At 45.3% G+C, this 19,287-nt stretch overlaps 1 protein-coding gene across 4 annotated transcripts in view; it reads right to left on the bottom strand.

Moving 5' to 3' along the window:
• Positions 1 to 686: 686 nt before the first annotated feature.
• The window catches only part of FGD2 (FYVE, RhoGEF and PH domain containing 2), a 29,831-nt gene continuing 11,230 nt past the window's right edge, over positions 687 to 19,287 (bottom strand). For 2 of the 4 annotated variants that reach the window (XM_060277022.2, XM_088674148.1), the window contains exons 5-16: positions 18,908 to 19,064; positions 17,544 to 17,682; positions 10,247 to 10,305; positions 9,999 to 10,145; positions 8,127 to 8,219; positions 7,133 to 7,212; positions 7,011 to 7,041; positions 6,220 to 6,312; positions 4,684 to 4,818; positions 4,266 to 4,412; positions 2,596 to 2,739; positions 687 to 1,775 (exon numbers count right to left, since the gene is read on the bottom strand). In XM_060277022.2, coding sequence (XP_060133005.2) covers positions 1,563 to 1,775; positions 2,596 to 2,739; positions 4,266 to 4,412; positions 4,684 to 4,818; positions 6,220 to 6,312; positions 7,011 to 7,041; positions 7,133 to 7,212; positions 8,127 to 8,219; positions 9,999 to 10,145; positions 10,247 to 10,305; positions 17,544 to 17,682; positions 18,908 to 19,064 — 1,438 coding nt within the window. In that variant the 3' untranslated portion in view covers positions 687 to 1,562. The remainder of the gene's footprint in view (positions 1,776 to 2,595; positions 2,740 to 4,265; positions 4,413 to 4,683; positions 4,819 to 6,219; positions 6,313 to 7,010; positions 7,042 to 7,132; positions 7,213 to 8,126; positions 8,220 to 9,998; positions 10,146 to 10,246; positions 10,306 to 17,543; positions 17,683 to 18,907; positions 19,065 to 19,287) is intronic. The other 2 variants (XM_088674149.1, XM_088674150.1) reach the window with 2 other exon arrangements.

Raw genomic sequence — 19,287 nt, forward strand, 5'->3', positions numbered from 1 at the left:
CTATGTCGCCATTGTGGAAGGGCGTGTGGATCCAGAATTGGCCTCCACAGTCACTTATGGACTCACTGTTAAGACCATATTCATGGAAAACAATCTTACTCGGCTATGAGTGATCGCCAAAGAAGAAGACGACTACAATACACTCTCTGTGGGGCCCAACCCAGAAGCTGCAGCTGGTGCAGAAAGCAGAGGCGAGATTGTTGACTGTGGTATCCCACTGAGGAAGCTGCACTGACTTCCAATATGCTAACTGAGCCTTAAGTTAAAGCCTTAAACAATTTGGGACCAGGTGACATAAAGGATTGCCCTGTCGCAATGATAAAATGTGTTAGAATGATTTAAGACACAAAATGAAAATTGCTTAATTGAGATTTTAAAATGGACCCAGTGTGGGGGGAATTGAGGAAGTCAACAATGTTAAGTAAAAAAATGTAAGAATTGTTGTGTTTTTCTTTTTCATGTTTTATTTTTGTTTTGTTTTTTGTGATTTTATTTTTGTGAATATTGGAAAATGAATAACAATTATTTGGGGGGGGGAGGATTGCCCTGTCTGCACTCCTCAGATGGGGCACTGCTGTGGGTATGGCATGCCCCAGAGAAATGCTTAGTTTATCATTTAATTCATGTTGTAGCTCCAGTCTGTCAGGAGCCGGCGTGAGAAGCAGGTCAGCAATAAAAAACACTGGTGTGGGTGAAGTTAACTCTTTATTCAAAGAAACATAACAGCCCAGCAACCCATCCCAGTAGGTCTTGTCCCAGTGAGGCAGTTGTGAGGACCACTCTCTAAGGCTCCTCTCCCGTTTCCTTCCCAAGCAGCTCAAGGCCTTGTCATCTTTTCTCTCATTGCTCCGCCCTCTTCATTTCTGTGTGTGTTTTGGGAGATGGGAGGGAGAGACTGGTTGGTCACTGTGAGAACAGGATGCTGGGCTAGATGAGTTTTTGGATGAGACGGGGCTCTTCTTATGATATTCTGTTCTTATGGACCTAAGAACTCACCTACGTTTGCGGGTAGACACAAGCTGGGGGAGTCTAAGCTTCTCTCACTGTCCCCATTCCCCCCTCAGCCTAATGGAAGCTTTCTTAGTGCATCTGCAGGTGAGACTGCTGTTCTTTTTGTGGCAGAGATGGAAAGGAGCATATAGATTCTGCAGCATAAAGAGGTACAAGGCAGCATCCTTAGAAAGATGTTAGTTTTGCTGGCCAGGTTACAGGGAATTAGTGGGAGCCTAGGTGCATATAGGAAATCCCGTTTGCAACAATGTTTAGGTGTGTGAGTGAGCATGTGAATGGGAAGACACATCTGCAAACATTGGCAGGTCTCCAGTTCTAACAATGTACTGTGTGTGGCTTGAGTGATGCTTTTGACACAATTCCACGTGACAGGCTCATAAGCAAACTAGGGAAATCTGAGCTAGGCGGTAATACTGTGACTTACAAAACTGGTTGGAAAGTTACAGCTGAAAAAAAATAGTTTTTTAAAAAAGAATCCAAATACTGTTTTCATTTTACAGACGTTGAAATGGCGGCTCGAGATATGCAACAGCCTCTCAGCAAGGCTCCAGTCATTCCAGCTCATCAAACGAGTCTTCCTCCTCTTCCCCACGAGCCGAGTGTGTGATGGCCTTCATCCACCGCTGTTTCAGCTCCTCCGTCTCCGCCACCAACGTATAGACCTGCTTGGACTGCACCAGTTGGAAGATGTGACGGGTGTCGTTCTGGGGCATCTCTTTGACTTGGTAGCCCAGCAGTGGGATGGAAGTGTGAGCCTTGACGTCCTGGGAGGCAAGTGGGAAGAGAGGGAGGATGAGAGGCTCAAAAGGAAGCAATTCCAGATGTTCCAAACTGACTCCACAAAACCAACCCAGAGCTGCTCCCTGTTTAACAAGGGGGTTGTTGTCAACACAAGCTGGTTTTGCAATGTTTAAGGACTAAAACTATTCATGGCATGCAGCTGCATGCATCTTCCCACCAATGTGGTTATTTCTTGGTTTTTACCAAAGGCAGCCTCAAGAGGCCGCTGTAATTTAAGCAGAGAAATAGCAGGGGAAGCGGTTGCTTAAACCTTTCCTCTCTAGCCATTTTTGCATTCAATGTTTCTCCTATCAGGAATTGCCAGAGGAAGAGTTAGGAGCCTCTGCTCCTGTTTATGGTGGGCCTGTGTATTGAGCACTCAGAACAGCAGCTTGGGATATCCTGGCAGTTAAGTATAGGGTTGCCAGACTCAATAGAGGACAGGATTTCTGTGCCTTTAATTGCCCTGCTCTCTTTTTGCTTGGAAATTAAACAAAGGGTCTGCTGGTTTCTCTTTAAGGTTTCCAGACTCAAAAGAGAGCAGGGCAATTGAAGGCACAGAAGTCCTGTCCTCTATTGAGTCTGGCAACCCTAGTTAAGTATCCTCAAGGGATGGAGAACCAGTGTGGTCCCTCCAGGTGTTGTTAGACTCTCACTCCCATCAGATGCAGCCCGCATGGCCAATGGCCAGGGATGATGGGAGTTGTAGTTTGGCAACATCCAGAAGGCCAAAGGTTAGCCATGCCCATTCTGAACCATCTGAGCTTCCACACAAGAACAAATTCTCAATAAGCCCACACATACCTGGGGTGCAGCGTAAATGTACAGCACAAGAGGGTCATCTCGTGGGATCACAAACCAGCCACGCATGCTCCCCTTTCCGTTCTTATCCAACAGCTGCAGGAAACTGCACATCAGGCTCTGCCCCGATATTTCTGCAGACTCTTTCTGCCGATTAAACAAAAATACCACACCATTCCCTTAATGCTCTTTAGCCCAGAGGCTTCTACTGGCTCCTGTGTCTATAGAATGCGAACTACAGAATGGAACACAACAAACAGTTCAGGGACTCAGCTACACAGCTGCAGATAAAACATTTTAAATGTGGTGTAAAGTGCAATATATAAATGTGACACTAGATGGTGACAGTGAGCTATGCAAAATTCAATGTGTTTTTCAAAACATTTTTTAAAGAAAAGCATTTTCACAGTGTTTTTTATATGTGTGTCAATTCCACACTGGTCCTGGTTGCACCGATGGATAAAACAGGCAGGGAGAATGGCTGTTTTCACTCCTTTCTGGGTCATAATGTAATGTGCAGTGATTAGAGTGTTGGATTAGGACCTGGGAGACTAGGGTTTGATTCCCCACTTGGCCATGAAGCTCACTGGGTGACTTTAGGCCAGGCATTACCTGTCAGGGCTGGAGTCAGGCGTAGGTCATCAACAAAGCAATAACTCACCCTGGGCCAGTGAAGTAAACTCTTTATTCAAGGAAACAACCACAGCTCAGGCCTAGTGGTCTCAGCAACTCTTTCTAGGAGGCCTTGCCCTGATGAAGCAGTTGCAAGGACTGAAGGTCCCCACCTTCCCTGTGCCCACTAGGACTGCTCCTCTCCAGGGTCTTTCCCCCGCAGTCTCAGGCTGTGTCTGCACACAACCACCCTCTGCTCTGCCCATTTCGTTTCTCTGAGAGTTCTAGGAGACAAGTGGGAAGGGGAGCTGGTTGCAGCCTGTCTCTACTCTGCCTCTTGGCCACCCTCCCTCCAGCCTATGCTTCAGCACCAGAGTGTGAACTGCTCTCTGCCATGGCTTCTCCACATTCACTAAATCCTGTCACCTCTCCTGCTGCTGACACCTCCTCCTCCGAGTCGGTTTCCTCTTCTCCCTCTGACCGCTAATCCCTCTCAGCCTAACCTCCCTCACAGGCTTGTTGTGGAGAATAAAGGAGGAGAGGGAGAACGATGTAAGCCACACTGAGCTCCAAGGATTAAAAGGTGGGATATAAATGCAATAAATAAATAATACATAGAAAACCTTCAGTGCCTTGTGCCAACTGGAGCTGGAGGTCTAGTAGTCTATTGGTTTTTCAATCTTCAGTACCATGGACAGAGTCCCCCTCACTCCCTTGTCCCCTGTCTTTCAGCTCCACTTCACACCTTTTCTGTGGCAACCAGGTTCCATCGCTATTTCTGGCAGTAAATATGTAGGGCGCAATGAGCAAGTGCTTGTAGGGAGCCATTATTTGCTAAGACACTCCAGTGCTTTGTCCCATTCCACTAGGTGTAAGCCTCTCTCCCTACTTACTTTACTTGGCTAATATAAGGAACAGCGGTGCAACCTGAATGGACTGAAAGGGGGAAATCCAGCACAGGTGACCCAACCATGGCTGAAGTGGAGGAAAGGCGAGAAATGGGGCAGGCAATTGACTGAGACAGAAAGGATGGAGACGTCTAAGCTCTGCTTCCTCCTCACCTCCAGGATGCCTTTATGCCTTGCCTGCCGCTCGTCAGGCAACAAATGCCCCGTCAGGAAGATGTAGCACTCCACGCAGACACGTTTGGGCCCACTCTTGTCGTATTGCAATTCGGCCTTGTACTCAGAGCACCGGCCACACACCACCTGCCTCCAGGAGAGGAACCAAAGGGTTGCTGCAGGGTAGATTCACAGAGGAAACGCCCATTCTTCTTTAAACAAGACCTGAACCAAAGCTGAACATAGAACTGGAAGAGTTCAGCATCTGTCCCCACCACCAGCAGCAGCCAGATGTAGCTGAACCAAGCATGGTCGCTCTTGGGATCAGTTCTCTGGACTGGCCCTAGTCCAACATGGAGTCCCAAGGCCCTTCCATGTGGTTGCCCTACCCAAAGGAACTCAGAGGAGGTGTACTCACATAGCCGCAGGCCCGGCAGTGGTGCCTTCTGCGTGTGATAGCATTGAACGGGCCCTTGCAACGCATGCACATGGTCACCAGCTTGTCCCTGATCCACTGAGGAGCCCGCTTGCCCAGCTCATCAAACTGGCAATGCTGGGGGTAAAACAGACCATAAGAACACAAAGAGCCCTGGTGGGTATGATCGAAGGGTGATCTATCCCAGCATCCTGTTCTCCCAGTGGCCAGCTAGGTTCTATGGGAAGCCTGCAAGTCAATGTCAGCAGCGCTGGCAACAGCATAATGGCAGGGGTGGATCTGCTGTCTGAAGCAAAATCCAACCTAATGCATGGGCCGCCCCTGCCACAAGCAGAACCTGAGTGCAACAGTGCTTTCGGCAACTTATGATTCCCAGCAACTAGTATTTAGGGGTATATTGCCTCCTACAGTGGAGGTGGAACAGAGCCATTGTGGCTAGTAGTCGTTGATAGGACTTATCCTCCAAGAATTTGTCTAATCCTCTTTTAAAGCAATCCAGGTTGGGGGACATCACTACGTCTTGTGGGAGTGAATTCCACAATTAAGCTATGCACTGTGTGAAGGGGGTTGGAATTGATCTATAGGCTTTGATCTATAGGCTACCACTAAAACGAGGCTGCATTTTAAACTGTATTCTAACTTATATTTTAATCAACTTTTGTTGTTGTTGTTGTTGTTGTTGTTGTTGTTGTTTTAATGTTTTTACTGTATTTATATTCAGTGTTATCCGCCCTGAGCCTGGTCTTGGCCGGGGAGGGTGGGGTATAAATAAAAATTTATATTATTTATATATATAATCAAAGAACCATTGAGATGGACTCTCTGGCAATGAAGGCAATTATCGCTATAGCTCATAGGGTCCAGGAGATAGACAAGTATGACCCCTCTTCCATATTGCTTAGCACCATTGCCAGAGCCTTGTTAAGTACAATTACCTCTTTCCTGCTCATTCCACTCCTCTGTCTTATCCTCCAATCATCACACACTTTCCATTTCCTTGTTGCAGATTTCAGAATGTTCACTCATGGTCTTCCTATTAGGCAGGCAAGTACTGCTTTTAGCACTGGCTCAAAAAAATTTTATTCCAGCAAGCCTACCTAGGCGTGTCATTTTAGCATGTCATTTTGGACAAAAGTGTTTAATATTACCCATTTTATCTTACATTTTTCATGTAACTTTTTTATATTTGTGCTTTTTGTATTTTTATTTATTTATTTTTAAATGACTGCATAAAGCAAGCTGCTTAGAGGTCTTTTGTTCTATTAAGTGATCTGTACATTTTGTGAAATAATTAAAATAATACAGGAAATGCTTTTAGAAGTGAGGTGGAGACATGAGGATGAATAGAGGAGTGGAATGGACCACCTCAGAGGGTAGTGGACTGTCCTTCACAGAAGGTTTTGGATAGCCATCTCCCAGGGATTCTTTATCTGTGGGTTCCTGGATTGCACAGGGTTGGACACCTCTACAGTTCTATGATTCTATAATTCCATGAGTGAGTACAGTCAGGAGGATTACACTTAAATCTTGCATCTCGGCTTCCGGCCCTTGGATTGCCACCTTGAAGGTCCCACTCCTTTTCTCCTTCTTGTCAATGGCAGACTCAAAGGCCTGGAGAAGAAAAGCAGAAGTTGAAAGAAAGCTCTGAGGCTCAAGCCCCACATGAAAGTGGCAGGTTGAACCCACATCTGCCCCACTCACTTCTGAACATACCTGCCAAGTCTCCCGCTGAAAAATGCGGGATCAGCAGTGGCGTGGCACCGGAAGTTGCTTCTACACAACTTCCGGGGCCACTCTTCCCATGTGTGGGCACCGGAAATCGGGCAGAGCAGCACCGGAAGTCACTTCTACGCATGCCCGGTGGCCATCTTGGTGACAAGACAAGATGGCCGCCGCCATGCAGCCACCACCAAGATGGCCACCGGGCATGCGTAGAAGTGACTTCCAGTGCCGCTCTGCCCTATTTCCGGTGCCCACATATGGTCAGAGTGGCACCCAAAATGGAGGCTCCCTGGCAGGTAGGAAATCCGGGGGAATTCCGGGATTAAAATCTGGGGGTTTCCCGCGAAAAACGGGTTACTTGGCAGCTAAGCTTCTGAAGTATGGGAGTGGGGAGCTGGCAGTCAAGGGGTGCTAAGCTCTCCCCCTCCTCCCTGTCCCCATAACAAACGTTACCTACTTTTTTCCTCCCAGCAAGTTATTTTAATAATCATTTACAATTTCATCGGTTTTGTTAAAAAGAGCAAACACTTTGCCTTTCTCACAGGGCAGGACCTTGACATAGGGTAAAGGGTAGAAGCATGGGTTACCTTTATCCAATCATTCATCTCTTCCTGGGACCTGCGTAGAAAGAGAAGTCACCTGTTAGAGAAGAATAGTTCTCCTCACCCTGTGTGAGAATCAGAAAGGACAACATTCCTACATCAGCTACCTGGTTTGCAGTTCTAGAGTTCGTTGCTTCCCCGATACAAGGAAAGCATAAGGAAACTGCACATCATTCAGCTCCCGAACCTGCAAGTCCAGATAAGTAAAACAATTAGCATTGATGTGCTGCTGCTGTTTCTCTGATGGCTTCCGCTGCTGTCACATTCAATTTACATCCGTACCACTGAGATCAATGGACTTTAGTTACTTGGGTTTTTCAAGGGGTCTGCTCCTCTCACTTAAGTAACCTGGGATTTCAATGAGTCTACTCTGAGTAACGCAAGTGTTGGATATTTTCGCACACAAACAGTGAATTTTATTTTTTTCATGCATTGTTCTGTGAGCTGTCCTGGTAATTTTTGGAAGTTGAAGGGGTGGGCTACAAACTGAGTAAGTAAATAATCAACAAATCAAAGGGAAGAGAGCAGCAAGCAAACACCTGAACCAATCCACATGCAAAAGTTTGGCAGGGACGGGAAATGGGGACAGCTCACCTGAAGCATGTAAATATTTAAATGTCCCAATATATTCAGATATATGCCATACCCTTCCTCGGGTAGCATTTATAAAACCATGGGCCAGATTCAGCTAGCTGTTCCTGCAGATGAAAGCCCACTCAAAAACGTCTGCTAGCACAAGGCAGCTTTCCTCCCTGCACACACAAACACCCCCAAATTGGCTGAGGGGGGTTCAGGAGAACAGCCAGAACAGGGTGCAGGGAGAATAGAGGGAATATTGTTCCATCAAGCAAGCAGAAATGCTTGCACTGAGACAGTGATTTCCTTAGCACCACATTGCATTCCTCGCCTTATTATTTTTTCCCCTACATATGCGTATTTGGGGGGGGGGTTGTACTCTGCTTCCTGCTCTGCTTGTTATATTTTTGTTCTATGTTCCTCCAGATGTGGCCACCCTGTGGAAAAATATGGGGGCAGGGCCACCCCACCCCCCCACCCCACGAGTATAATTAAAGGGAATAACCTGCAATGAAATTCTCTGACCTTCATGCCCTCCACATCGATCCGGCTGTGCACCTGAAATGCTGCGCCCACTTGGATGACTTTTGGCACACAGTACAGCAGCAAGTTATTGAACTGAGAGAGACAAGAGGTGGGAAAGGATAAAGCCTTGGTGAGAGGGGGGCACATCAAGTCTGGACAAAGAAGGGCAAAAGGAAGAGAGCGAATGTGAAATGAACCAGCCAATATAATAATGGTTTGTCTCGGTTAATCTCTCCCTCTGATGGCTAGAGACTTCAGAATATGAACCACTCTGAACAAGGGAAGAAGGAATTGTTGCCACCAATGGGTCAAGAAAGAATCCAGTGCATGTATCACATAGGGCTTTGCCAGCCTTTACATGTCCTCCAGATGTTCTGGACACCAACTTCCATCAGCTAATGAGGTACTTGGCTACTGCAGGGGGGCGGGATTTATTACTGGCACACTTCACATTCTCCCTGGTTGCTTGAAAATCAGAATACAATTATCATTTGGATTATGCACTTCAGAGGCAGGAGGGCAATAGTCCTACTCCACTGTTGTCGTCCGTCCGTCCCCCAGCAGATGGTATTCATGAACATATCACCTCTAAGCCTAGATGTTTCAAATAGCCACCATGACTACAACTATAATAATAATAAAATAATTTATTATTTATACCCCGCCCATCTGGCTGGGTTTCCCCAGCCACTCTGGGCAGCTTCCAACCGAATATTAAAACAGTACAGCATTAAACATTAAAAACTTCCCTAAACAGGGCCGCCTTCAGTTGTCTTCTAAAAGTAAAATAGTTACTTATTGCCTTGACATCTGCTGGGAGGGCGTTCCACAGGACGGGTGCCACTACCGAGAAGGCTCTCAGTCTGGTTCCCTGTAACCTCACTTCTCACAACTAGTGGCCACTGAGTAAATTATCCTCCATGAAATTGTCTCATTCCCTTTTCAGCTCATCTGAGCTAATGTCCACCACCACATCTTGAGGCAGCAAATTCCAAAAATTATTTGGGTGAAGAAGTGCTTTCATGCCAATCAGTTTCATTGACTGACTGTCTTCCCAGGTTCCAGCATAAGGAGAGAAGGAGAGAAACTTACCAATCTATTTTCTCCACACTGCACATAATTTTCAGTGCAATCCAGTGCATGCTTACTCTCAGAAGCAAGTCTCATTGCATCCAGTGAGGTTTACTCCCATGTGGAGATGCATAAGGCTTTATAAGCCTCTCTCACAGTCTCAGTCACCTTTGATTCCAAATGAAAAAGTCTCAGGAGTTTTAAGCCTTTCTTTGTAGGGAATCAGAGCCAAGGCTCTTCTTATTTGCCCTTCCCTATACACTGTACACTTTATACACTGTAGGCATAACTTGCATATTGGGACGCGGGTGGCGCTGTGGGTTAAACCACAGAGCCTAAGGCTTGCCAATCAAAAGCTCAGCAGTTCGAATCCCTGCGACAGGGTGAGCTCCTGTTGCTCGGTCCCTGCTCCTGCCAACCTAGCAGTTTGAAAGCACATCATAGTGCAAGTAGATAAATAGGTACCGCTCCAGCAGGAAGGTAAACGGCATTTCCATGCGCTGCTCTGGTTCACCTGAAGCAGCTTAGTCATGCTGGCCACATGACCTGGAAGCTGTACGTCGGCTCCCTGGGCCAATAATGCAAGATGAGCAGCGCAACCCCAGAGTCGGTCACGACTGGACCTAATGGTCAGGGGTCCCTTTACTGTAGACATACCTTGCATATCTTTCCAAACTCCTATATATATATTTCTTTCTTTCTTTTCTCCAAACAGCTGCACAACTTCTCTGAGTTGTGCAAAAGAACACAGATTGCTCTCTTCCCTTCCTGCCATCCCCCCCAACCTGATTAATCTCTCACCAAAAACAGGTATTTCTCTGTTGTGTTGTTGTGCCGGAATGAGATTTTCTGAATGGGTCCCTCTTTTATCAGCTCGTTGGAAGGGTCCACAATGTCGTCTTCAAGCCCCAGCCTGTGATACACCTCCCAAAGGTTCTGGAGTCGTTCCTGCAGGACCATCAGAATTAAGATGAACAAGACCCGGACCAAAGAGCTCTGTTGCAAAGGTCTCTGGCTGCAAGTCACTCGCATGAGGTCAGTGCACTCACCATTTCTGCAATGGCAGCATTGGAGTGTTTGGCTGCAGTGAAAATCATTTCCAAAGCTTCTGCAAAAACACCATAGAAACATTAAACTCTCAGGGCTATCTCACACAACCCCTTTGCACACCTGTATTCCTTGCTGTGGCAGCACTGGAGGAGTGCTCTGTGTGCCCAGGCCCGGCTCTAGGTAAGGTCCCGGTGGCACAGGGTGCCAGGGCGCCAGGGCGCCAGGGCGGCAGGGGGAGCGCTCACGACGAAGCCGCGCAGAAGCCGTGCTGCGCGCTGTGAGGGTGGGGGCGGCGGAGCGATCTCCGTGCCTCAGCGCCAGGGCACCCGACCTGCTTGAGACGGCCCTGTGTGTGCCTTTGAGTATTTCCCCTTGTGCACACAGCCCCCATGATAAAATTATATTGGTGCCACGGACTGGTATTTTTGTGGGATGGAACACTGGGGCAGACAAGTCACAACAGTTCCTAGAGTGTCCACTAACAGGAACTCACCTGGAGGGACACTTGACTACAGGTCAGTTCCTGTTCCCTCAGACATGCAAATGAGTTGGATTAGACAAAAGCCCTAGCCTGCAATCACTCTCTCTCTTAGCTACTTCCTCCCTCGATGAGGACACATCTCCAGAGAATCTCTAGTTAGCATGGTTCTCACTCTAGGCCTGCAGCCAAGAGTGAGACCAAATGGAGTCTTACTTTACTAAGTAGTCTCTAGATGTATATATACTTGTAACTTTTCTAAGCAAGCCTGCCTTTCTGAGATTATGCTGTAACTCAGGATGAAACTGTAAGTAAACTCTATCTTATTTTATAAACACTGTGTTGTGTATTTCTTTTAAGAGGGACAAAGGGGACCTTTGCCAGGAAGTGTAATATTGAACTATAAAGTGTAATATTGTTATAGAGATTCTAGCGAATCTAACGCACATGCTTTGCTGCGCACAAAAGGGGAATGTCACTCTGCTGATATTGGAAGCTTGCTAACACAAGCTCGGATAGGATCTATCTAATAATATATCCTAATCCACATCCCTAACATTCCCATAAAGGGTTATTACGGCCCAGGACTGCGTATTTTTGTGTATTTTTGAAGGATTGCTTTGGATTGTGATTTTGAACTGAGTAGGATTTTTTCAGTTAGAACTTCCTGGTGAGCACATGGTCTATTGTTCTCCAGTGTGCCTAGGGGATTAGCTACCCCTCCCCTCCCTCAGAGTTTACAGCACTGAGAACTCAGAGGCAGTGAAGATTATTTTGCATTTTGAGATATTTTTAGAGATTTTGATTTTGGAATTTTTGGCAAATTTTTGAATTTTTAGAAATTTTTAGAATTTTGAGATTCCAAGATGGCTTTTGCAGATTTTGATAGTGGAGTTAAGCCAGGATTCATGGCTCTAGATGATGACAATTATGTATTTTGGAAACAACGCCTGATAGCATTTTTAGATGCAAGGAATGTTTTGGATGCCATTGAAAAACCTATGCCTACTGGCACAACAGCAGAGGATTTAGCCAAGATAGCAAATTGGAAACGCATGAACAGCGAGGCCAGATACATAATTTTGAGTGGACTTCGCAACAGGCATCTAACATCAGTTAATAGCAAAGATGATGCAGCTAAAATCTTAAAAGATATTGAGCGCAGGTATGGAGCATCTACTAAGAACTCCTACAGGAATTTGATGAGCAAATTAACTGCGCTGAGGATGAATTCAAGAGAAGAATTCACTGACCATATCAGCAAATTTAGTGAAATTGTTCAGAGGATTGATCTTACTACTAAAGCCCTTGATGAAGAAACAAAGGTTTCATTTTTGATAGCATCTCTAGGACCAAGCTTCAGTTCATTCAAGAGTTGCATGGATCACAAAAAGGACCTGACTTTTGAAGAACTGATTGATCATTTGAGAGAGGAATGCAGAGATTACCTTGATTCTTCAGAAAGGAATACAGGGAGAAAGGACACTAATTATGCTTCCAAGCATTTTCAAAGGTCCAGACAAACGCCAAAGGAAATAATTTGCTTTAACTGCAATTTAAAAGGGCACATGGCGAAGGAATGCCGGGCACCTAGGAATAAATCCCGCCCCTTTCCACCAAAAGGCGAAAAGAAGGGGGGTCGTGGGCGTGCAATGATATTGCAAGAAAGAAATGTAGCTTTCCAGGGCTGTGAAGGAAAGCGCAATAAGTGGCTTCTGGACAGTGCAGCAAGCAGCCACTTCTGCTATAAAAGGGAATATTTCAATGAAATAGACAATAATAAACAGTCTGAGATTGAAATTGCTGATGGAAATGTTATAAAGTCAATAGGTGCAGGATCTTTGAACTTGAATTTCAAAGTGAACAATGAGTCTTTTGATACTACAGTGAGTAATGTTAAGTATGCACCAAAGCTGAACTGTAATCTAATAAGTGTGTCTAGTTTAGACAAGAAAGGTTTTGAAATTATATTTAAAAATGGACAATGCAATGTGATAAAAGATGGTGAAGTGTTTATTCAAGCCAAACTAATCAATGATGTGTATGAGATTGATATTTCAGAGAATGAGTCTGCAAGGGTTGCACAACCCAGCAGAAAGGATCAACCAGATCTGGAACTCTGGCACAAAAGGCTTGGACACAGGGATACCAACCTTATCCTGAAAATGCAGAAGGAAAGTCTGGTAAAAGGTCTACAGGTAAAGAATTGCAGTACACCAATGCCAAACTGTACAACTTGCATAACTGAAAAGGCAGTCAAGCCTTCCTTCCCACGTTGTACAGAGAAGAGAAGCACAAAAGTCATGGACACTGTTCATACTGACCTATGTGGTCCGCTGAATGTACCTTCCCTAGGAAACAATAAGTACATTCTGATATTTATAGATGACTTCTCAAGATATTGTGTTGGATATTTTCTAGAAGAAAAGAGTCAGACACCGGAATTGTTCAAACTGTACTTAAACATGGTGAAGAACAAATTCCAGAGAGCTCCTTCCACCTTAATTTCGGATAATGGTGGAGAGTTTTGCTCACGGCAGATGAAGGCCATCATGGCACAAGAAGGCATAGCACATGTAACTACAGTTGCTTACACGCCTCAACAGAACTCCATTGCTGAGAGAAAGTTTAGGTCTATTATGGAGATGACAAGGTGCATGTTAAAAGAGGCCAACTTGTCACAGAAGCTATGGGGTGAAGCGGCGAATACGGCGATTTATTTGCAAAACAGATTGCCTACAAAGGGTGCAGAACGCACACCATTTGAACTTTGGCACGGGAGAGTCCCAAGTCTGCAGCACATACGTGTGTTTGGAAGTGTCTGTTATTACCACGTGCCCAAAGAGCGCAGACACAAGCTTGACTCCAGAGCAAAAGCAGGTATCCTGGTTGGATATGCTCCTGGAGGAAAGGGATATAGAGTTCTAGATCCAAAGAGTGGCAGAGTAGACCCATACCATGTGGTTCATTTTGATGAACAGGGAAAGTTTGATACAAAGAACACTGTTATTGACTGTTCTAGAGAGTCACCAGATGAAGAGTTTATAAGTTTTCCTTTAGCACAAGGAACTAATATACCTTCTAGTGTCACAACACCCCCTACAGGCGACACCCCAGAAGACGCAGAGGTCCAGACCCCTGGCGGCACCAGAGACGAAGAGGAGGAGCTGTACGTGGACATGCCAGCGTTGGAGGAGGATGAGGATGCTGATGCGGTTGCACAACCAGAGGTCAGATGCTCATCCAGAACTAACAAGGGCGTTCCGCCACTACGACTGTCCTACTTTGCAGGGTCGGCGTCTCCACCAGAACCTTCCACTTGGGAAGAGGTAGAGCAGATGCCAGCCACCGAAGCCAGTCTCTGGAGGAAAGCCGCGCAGGAGGAGATTGACGCACTGCACAAGAACAAGACCTGGACACTCACAGAATTGCCTGCTGGTAAGAAAGCAATTGGGAGCAAATGGGTGTTCAAGGTTAAAAGGGGTTCAGAAGGGGAGGTGCAACGTTACAAAGCAAGACTAGTGGCACAAGGTTTTTCACAGCAATATGGCCACGACTATGACCAAGTCTTTGCACCGACAGTAAGATACAGTAGCGTAAGATTACTTTTAAGCATCGCAGCATCAAAAGGGATGGAGGTGAAACACATCGATATAGCTACTGCGTTTTTGCATGGGGAAATTTCTGAAGAAATTTACATGAAGCAGCCTAAAGGTTTTATAAAGCCAAATGAGGCACATTTAGTTTGCAAGCTTCAAAAGGGACTGTATGGTTTAAAACAAGCAGCCAGAGCCTGGAACTTGAAATTGCATGGAATGCTGGTGAAACTTGGGTACAAGCAAGGTGAAGCTGACAAGTGTTTGTACACTAAGCAGAGTAATGGACAATTTTCTTATATTCTTGCCTTCGTTGACGACCTTTTAATCGCAACGTCAAATGACAGGGATTATAAAAATGTAGTCCAGCACCTCAACAAGGAAGTGCAAGTGAAGGAATTAGGACCAGTTGAGTATTACCTCGGGATTCAAGTGGAAAGAGAACAGGATGGTTCATTTCTACTTAATCAGAAGCAAAAGATAATTGAACTGTTGGAGAGTATGCAATTGCAGGATGCAAAACCCGTCGACACCCCGATGGCTACAGACTTCTTAAAGAACCAAGAGGATTCGAAGCTGCTGCCAAACAACACAGAGTATCGTTCAGCAATTGGTAAACTTTTGTATTTAGTTACCACATGCAGACCTGATTTAGCCAATGCAGTAGGGATTCTCAGCAGGAAAGTGAGTAGTCCCACTGAGCATGATTGGGTTGGTGTGAAGAGGGTGATTCGATATCTTAAGGGTACAATGGATTGTAAATTAAAGTTACCAGCTGTCAGTGACCCTAAGCTCATTGGGTACACTGATGCTGACTGGGCGGGTGATAATTCTGATTATAAATCCACAAGCGGGCATGTCTTTATGTATGGGGGCGGAGCTATCACATGGGGCAGTTATAAACAGAAATGTATAGCTTTATCGTCTACAGAATCGGAATATGTTGCGGCTACAGAAGCGTGCAGAGAGATTTCCTGGCTGGACCAACTCCTAACAGACTTTGGCGTGGAGAGAAAGGAACCTATAAGCCTGCTGGAGGACAACCAAAGCTGTCTAAAGCTGGCGCAGAATGAGAAGTTCCTAGCACGCTCAAAACACATTGGGGTCAGGTACCACTACGTTCGCCAGATGATACAAGATGGACTTGTCGAACTGTCGTACTGCTGCACATCGGAGATGACAGCAGACATCCTAACAAAACCCCTGCCAAGACAGAGTTTCCAGAACCTGCGTGTCAAGCTGGGACTCTTGGGTGGTTGAATAAAGTTGCTTATGTTTTGTTTTGTATGTAATGAATGTTGTGAATTGCCTGAGAAGGGGTTTGTGGGATGGAACACTGGGGCAGACAAGTCACAACAGTTCCTAGAGTGTCCACTAACAGGAACTCACCTGGAGGGACACTTGACTACAGGTCAGTTCCTGTTCCCTCAGACATGCAAATGAGTTGGATTAGACAAAAGCCCTAGCCTGCAATCACTCTCTCTCTTAGCTACTTCCTCCCTCGATGAGGACACATCTCCAGAGAATCTCTAGTTAGCATGGTTCTCACTCTAGGCCTGCAGCCAAGAGTGAGACCAAATGGAGTCTTACTTTACTAAGTAGTCTCTAGATGTATATATACTTGTAACTTTTCTAAGCAAGCCTGCCTTTCTGAGATTATGCTGTAACTCAGGATGAAACTGTAAGTAAACTCTATCTTATTTTATAAACACTGTGTTGTGTATTTCTTTTAAGAGGGACAAAGGGGACCTTTGCCAGGAAGTGTAATATTGAACTATAAAGTGTAATATTGTTATAGAGATTCTAGCGAATCTAACGCACATGCTTTGCTGCGCACAAAAGGGGAATGTCACTCTGCTGATATTGGAAGCTTGCTAACACAAGCTCGGATAGGATCTATCTAATAATATATCCTAATCCACATCCCTAACATTCCCATAATTTTAATATGTGCTAAGAATAAATCTAAATAAGGAAATGTGAAGATGGAGAGATCCTGGGTAACCCATAGCCTAGGTGTGATCAGGTTTTTGAATATTGAATTGAATCGATTGCATAAATATCATCAGACCCTTTTGATATATGATATATGATGCATGAATTAACTGGATGATTCTAGTTACAGGTAGGTAGCCGTGTTGGTCTGACGTAGTTGAAAAAAAATAAAAAAAATTCCTTCCAGCAGCACCTTAGAGACCAACTAAGTTTGCCATTGGTATGAGCTTTCATGTGCATGCACACTTCTTCAGCTACATACCAATGACAAACTTAGTTGGTCTCTAGTTGGTGCTGCTGGAAGGATTTTTTAAATTTTGTTTTAACTGGATGATTGTTCTCCTTGCTTACATATATAGAGGGAACGTAAAAGTAATTACATGTATATATGCATACGTAATAAAAAAGATATAGTGAACCAGGATCATATTTAGGAGCTGCAGGGAGTTTTCGAAACAATGATGTCAGTGACACATTGATGGACCTTCTATCTTTGTAGTTCTTAAAGCAACAGAAGTCTAGCCCTGAATGGAATGCATGCAGTAAGCTCATTGCCTGATCTCCACACAAAAGCTCATACCAATGACAAACTTGGTTGGTCTCTAAGGTGCTACTGGAAGGATTTTTTCTTTTTTGTTTTGACTACGTCAGACCAACACGGCTACCTACCTGTAACTTTCCCAAGGTTCTAGCAGTTGCATGGCACTGAACAGGAGAAGGGAGGCACAAGCCTAGCAGGGGAATTTCAAATCAACCCTGGTATGAAAGCCTTAGAATCGCTCAGCTAGTAGGTACGTGTGTGTCACTGCTAAAGGACAGTCTCCTCCAACAAAACAACTCCTCTGTCAACTTTCTTCTTTGCCCACAATGACAGAAGAAGAAGAAGAAGAAGAAGAAGAAGAAGAAGAAGAAGAAGAAGAAGAAGAAGAAGAAGAAGAAGGAGGAGGAGGAGGAGGAGGAGGAGGAGGAGGAGGAGGAGGAGGAGGAGGAGGAGGAGGAGGAGGAGGAGGAGGCATAGTTTGGATTTGATATCCCTCTTTATCATTACCTGAAGGAGTCTCAAAGCAGCTAACATTCCTCCTTTCCCTTCCTCCCCCACAACAAACACTCTGTGAGGTGAGTGGGGCTGAGAGACTTCAGAGAAGTGTGACTAGCCCAAGGTCACCCAGCAGCTGCATGTGGAGGAGTGGGGACGCAAACCCGGTTCCCCAGATTACGAGCTCTTACTCTGTGCATCCTCTCTGTCTGGTGCCTCTGGAGGTAACTTTCGTATGTAATCCTTCAGAAGGAGTTCGTATCTAGGGATTCTCTGTACTGGCTCCAGCATGTGATGCTGCAAGGTTAAGTTGGCTGAGATCTCCCGTCTCTGCTCAGGATTTAACAATAGCAGAAAGAGAAAGCAGAAGGCATCATAGACATGAATGTATAAACATTAAACTACAGATACTTGGCTGGCCTCACCACTTCACAAACCAAGATGACCATCTACCACAACCTTCACCGACACGGTGCTTTCCTAATGTTTTGGACTACACCTCCCATCAACCCCTGGGCTCGTTGAGGCTGATGGGAGTTGTAAGCCAAACATCTGGAGGGCACCAGCTGGGTGAAGGCTTGTCGATCATGTCTTGGTGGTGTAACAGATGGAAGAAATTAAATGCTTTGGTTCAAGTCTTTCTACAGCACAGCGATGGAATGTTTGAGGTCCTCTGGAAGCAAGAAATTCCCAGCCACTGCAGCAGAAGGAGTCTAATGTCTCAGGGAGAATGTGAGACATGGGACCAACGCAATCTTTTGAGACCCGGGGTACAGGGCTCACCAAGAAGCACAGAAAGAACTACAGAGCCTATTATCCCAGCTGGGAGCAGCTGGCTAAAGATTGGTGTAGAAGACATTAGTCACCAGGCTAGGCAAAATGGGTGAAGAAAGGCTAGTCTGGATGGAGAAGGCAGTGTCCTTCCAGTATGTTCTCAAGGAGAAGAAAATGCCTACATATATACATGTACATAGCCATGGCGTGGATGGCCTCCATGATAGAAGCTACCCTGAAAGGGGGGGGGGAGGTTACTGTGCGATAAGCTCTGAGACCATTTCTACAAGACCAAGTTCAAGGTGTTACTTTTAGTATTAACAGCTTGAGACCAGTTTACATGGAAGGTCATCTGACTCCATATATACCCTCTTGACTGCTCCAGTCTGCAGAACTGGGACTACTGCAGATATCACATAATACTCACTCTGCATTTGTAAGGAATTGATCTTTCAGAACCCACACTTCAAAACTCCCTGCCTATTGTCAGAGCCTGCTAAAAATGTTTTTCTTATATGTATATGTTTAATAAATAAAAAAATAAAATTGTTCAAGGGAGCCTGTCCAGATATATAGAATTTTGACATGTGTTTTTATTGGGGGGGGGGTTCTGACTTATCATTGATTTTAATTGTGTTTTGAAGGTTTCAAATTGTTTTTTAACTGTTTTTTAATTGAGAATGACGTTCTTTCATTATTTTTGTAAACCACTTCAATGTGTTCCCCAACCGCAAACAAGCAGTATAAACATTTTATGAAATAATAGCAAAATAATTTTCACCTGAATGCTTGAGATGAGTTCCTGGAATGACAAGGACTTTTCGGACCAGGTGGTGATCAGCTCGACTGCCTTGTCAAAGTTCTTCACGTATTCGCTATACATCTTCAGGAAAGGGGCTACCTTCTGGATGATGTCCCCAATCCTGGGATTGGAACCCCTGCAGGCAGAAGCCAAGAGAACAGGTCTGCTATTAGCATCTCTGGAAAGGCAGCCAAAACCGTCCAGGGAAGATGCTTTGGGAAATGCCTGCCTGCCTCTATCCCTGGTCTCGACTGCAATGCCCAAGTATCGCTGGCACTGGTTTGTGACATTTGCAGGAGTCCCTGCTGGATGCTGCCCAGCTTCTACCCAGTTTTAACAATATATCACAGCACAAACAA

The sequence above is a fragment of the Zootoca vivipara genome, chromosome 7 (genome assembly GCF_965207765.1).
Source record: "Zootoca vivipara chromosome 7, rZooViv2.hap1.1, whole genome shotgun sequence".
Taxonomy (NCBI): domain Eukaryota; kingdom Metazoa; phylum Chordata; class Lepidosauria; order Squamata; family Lacertidae; genus Zootoca; species Zootoca vivipara.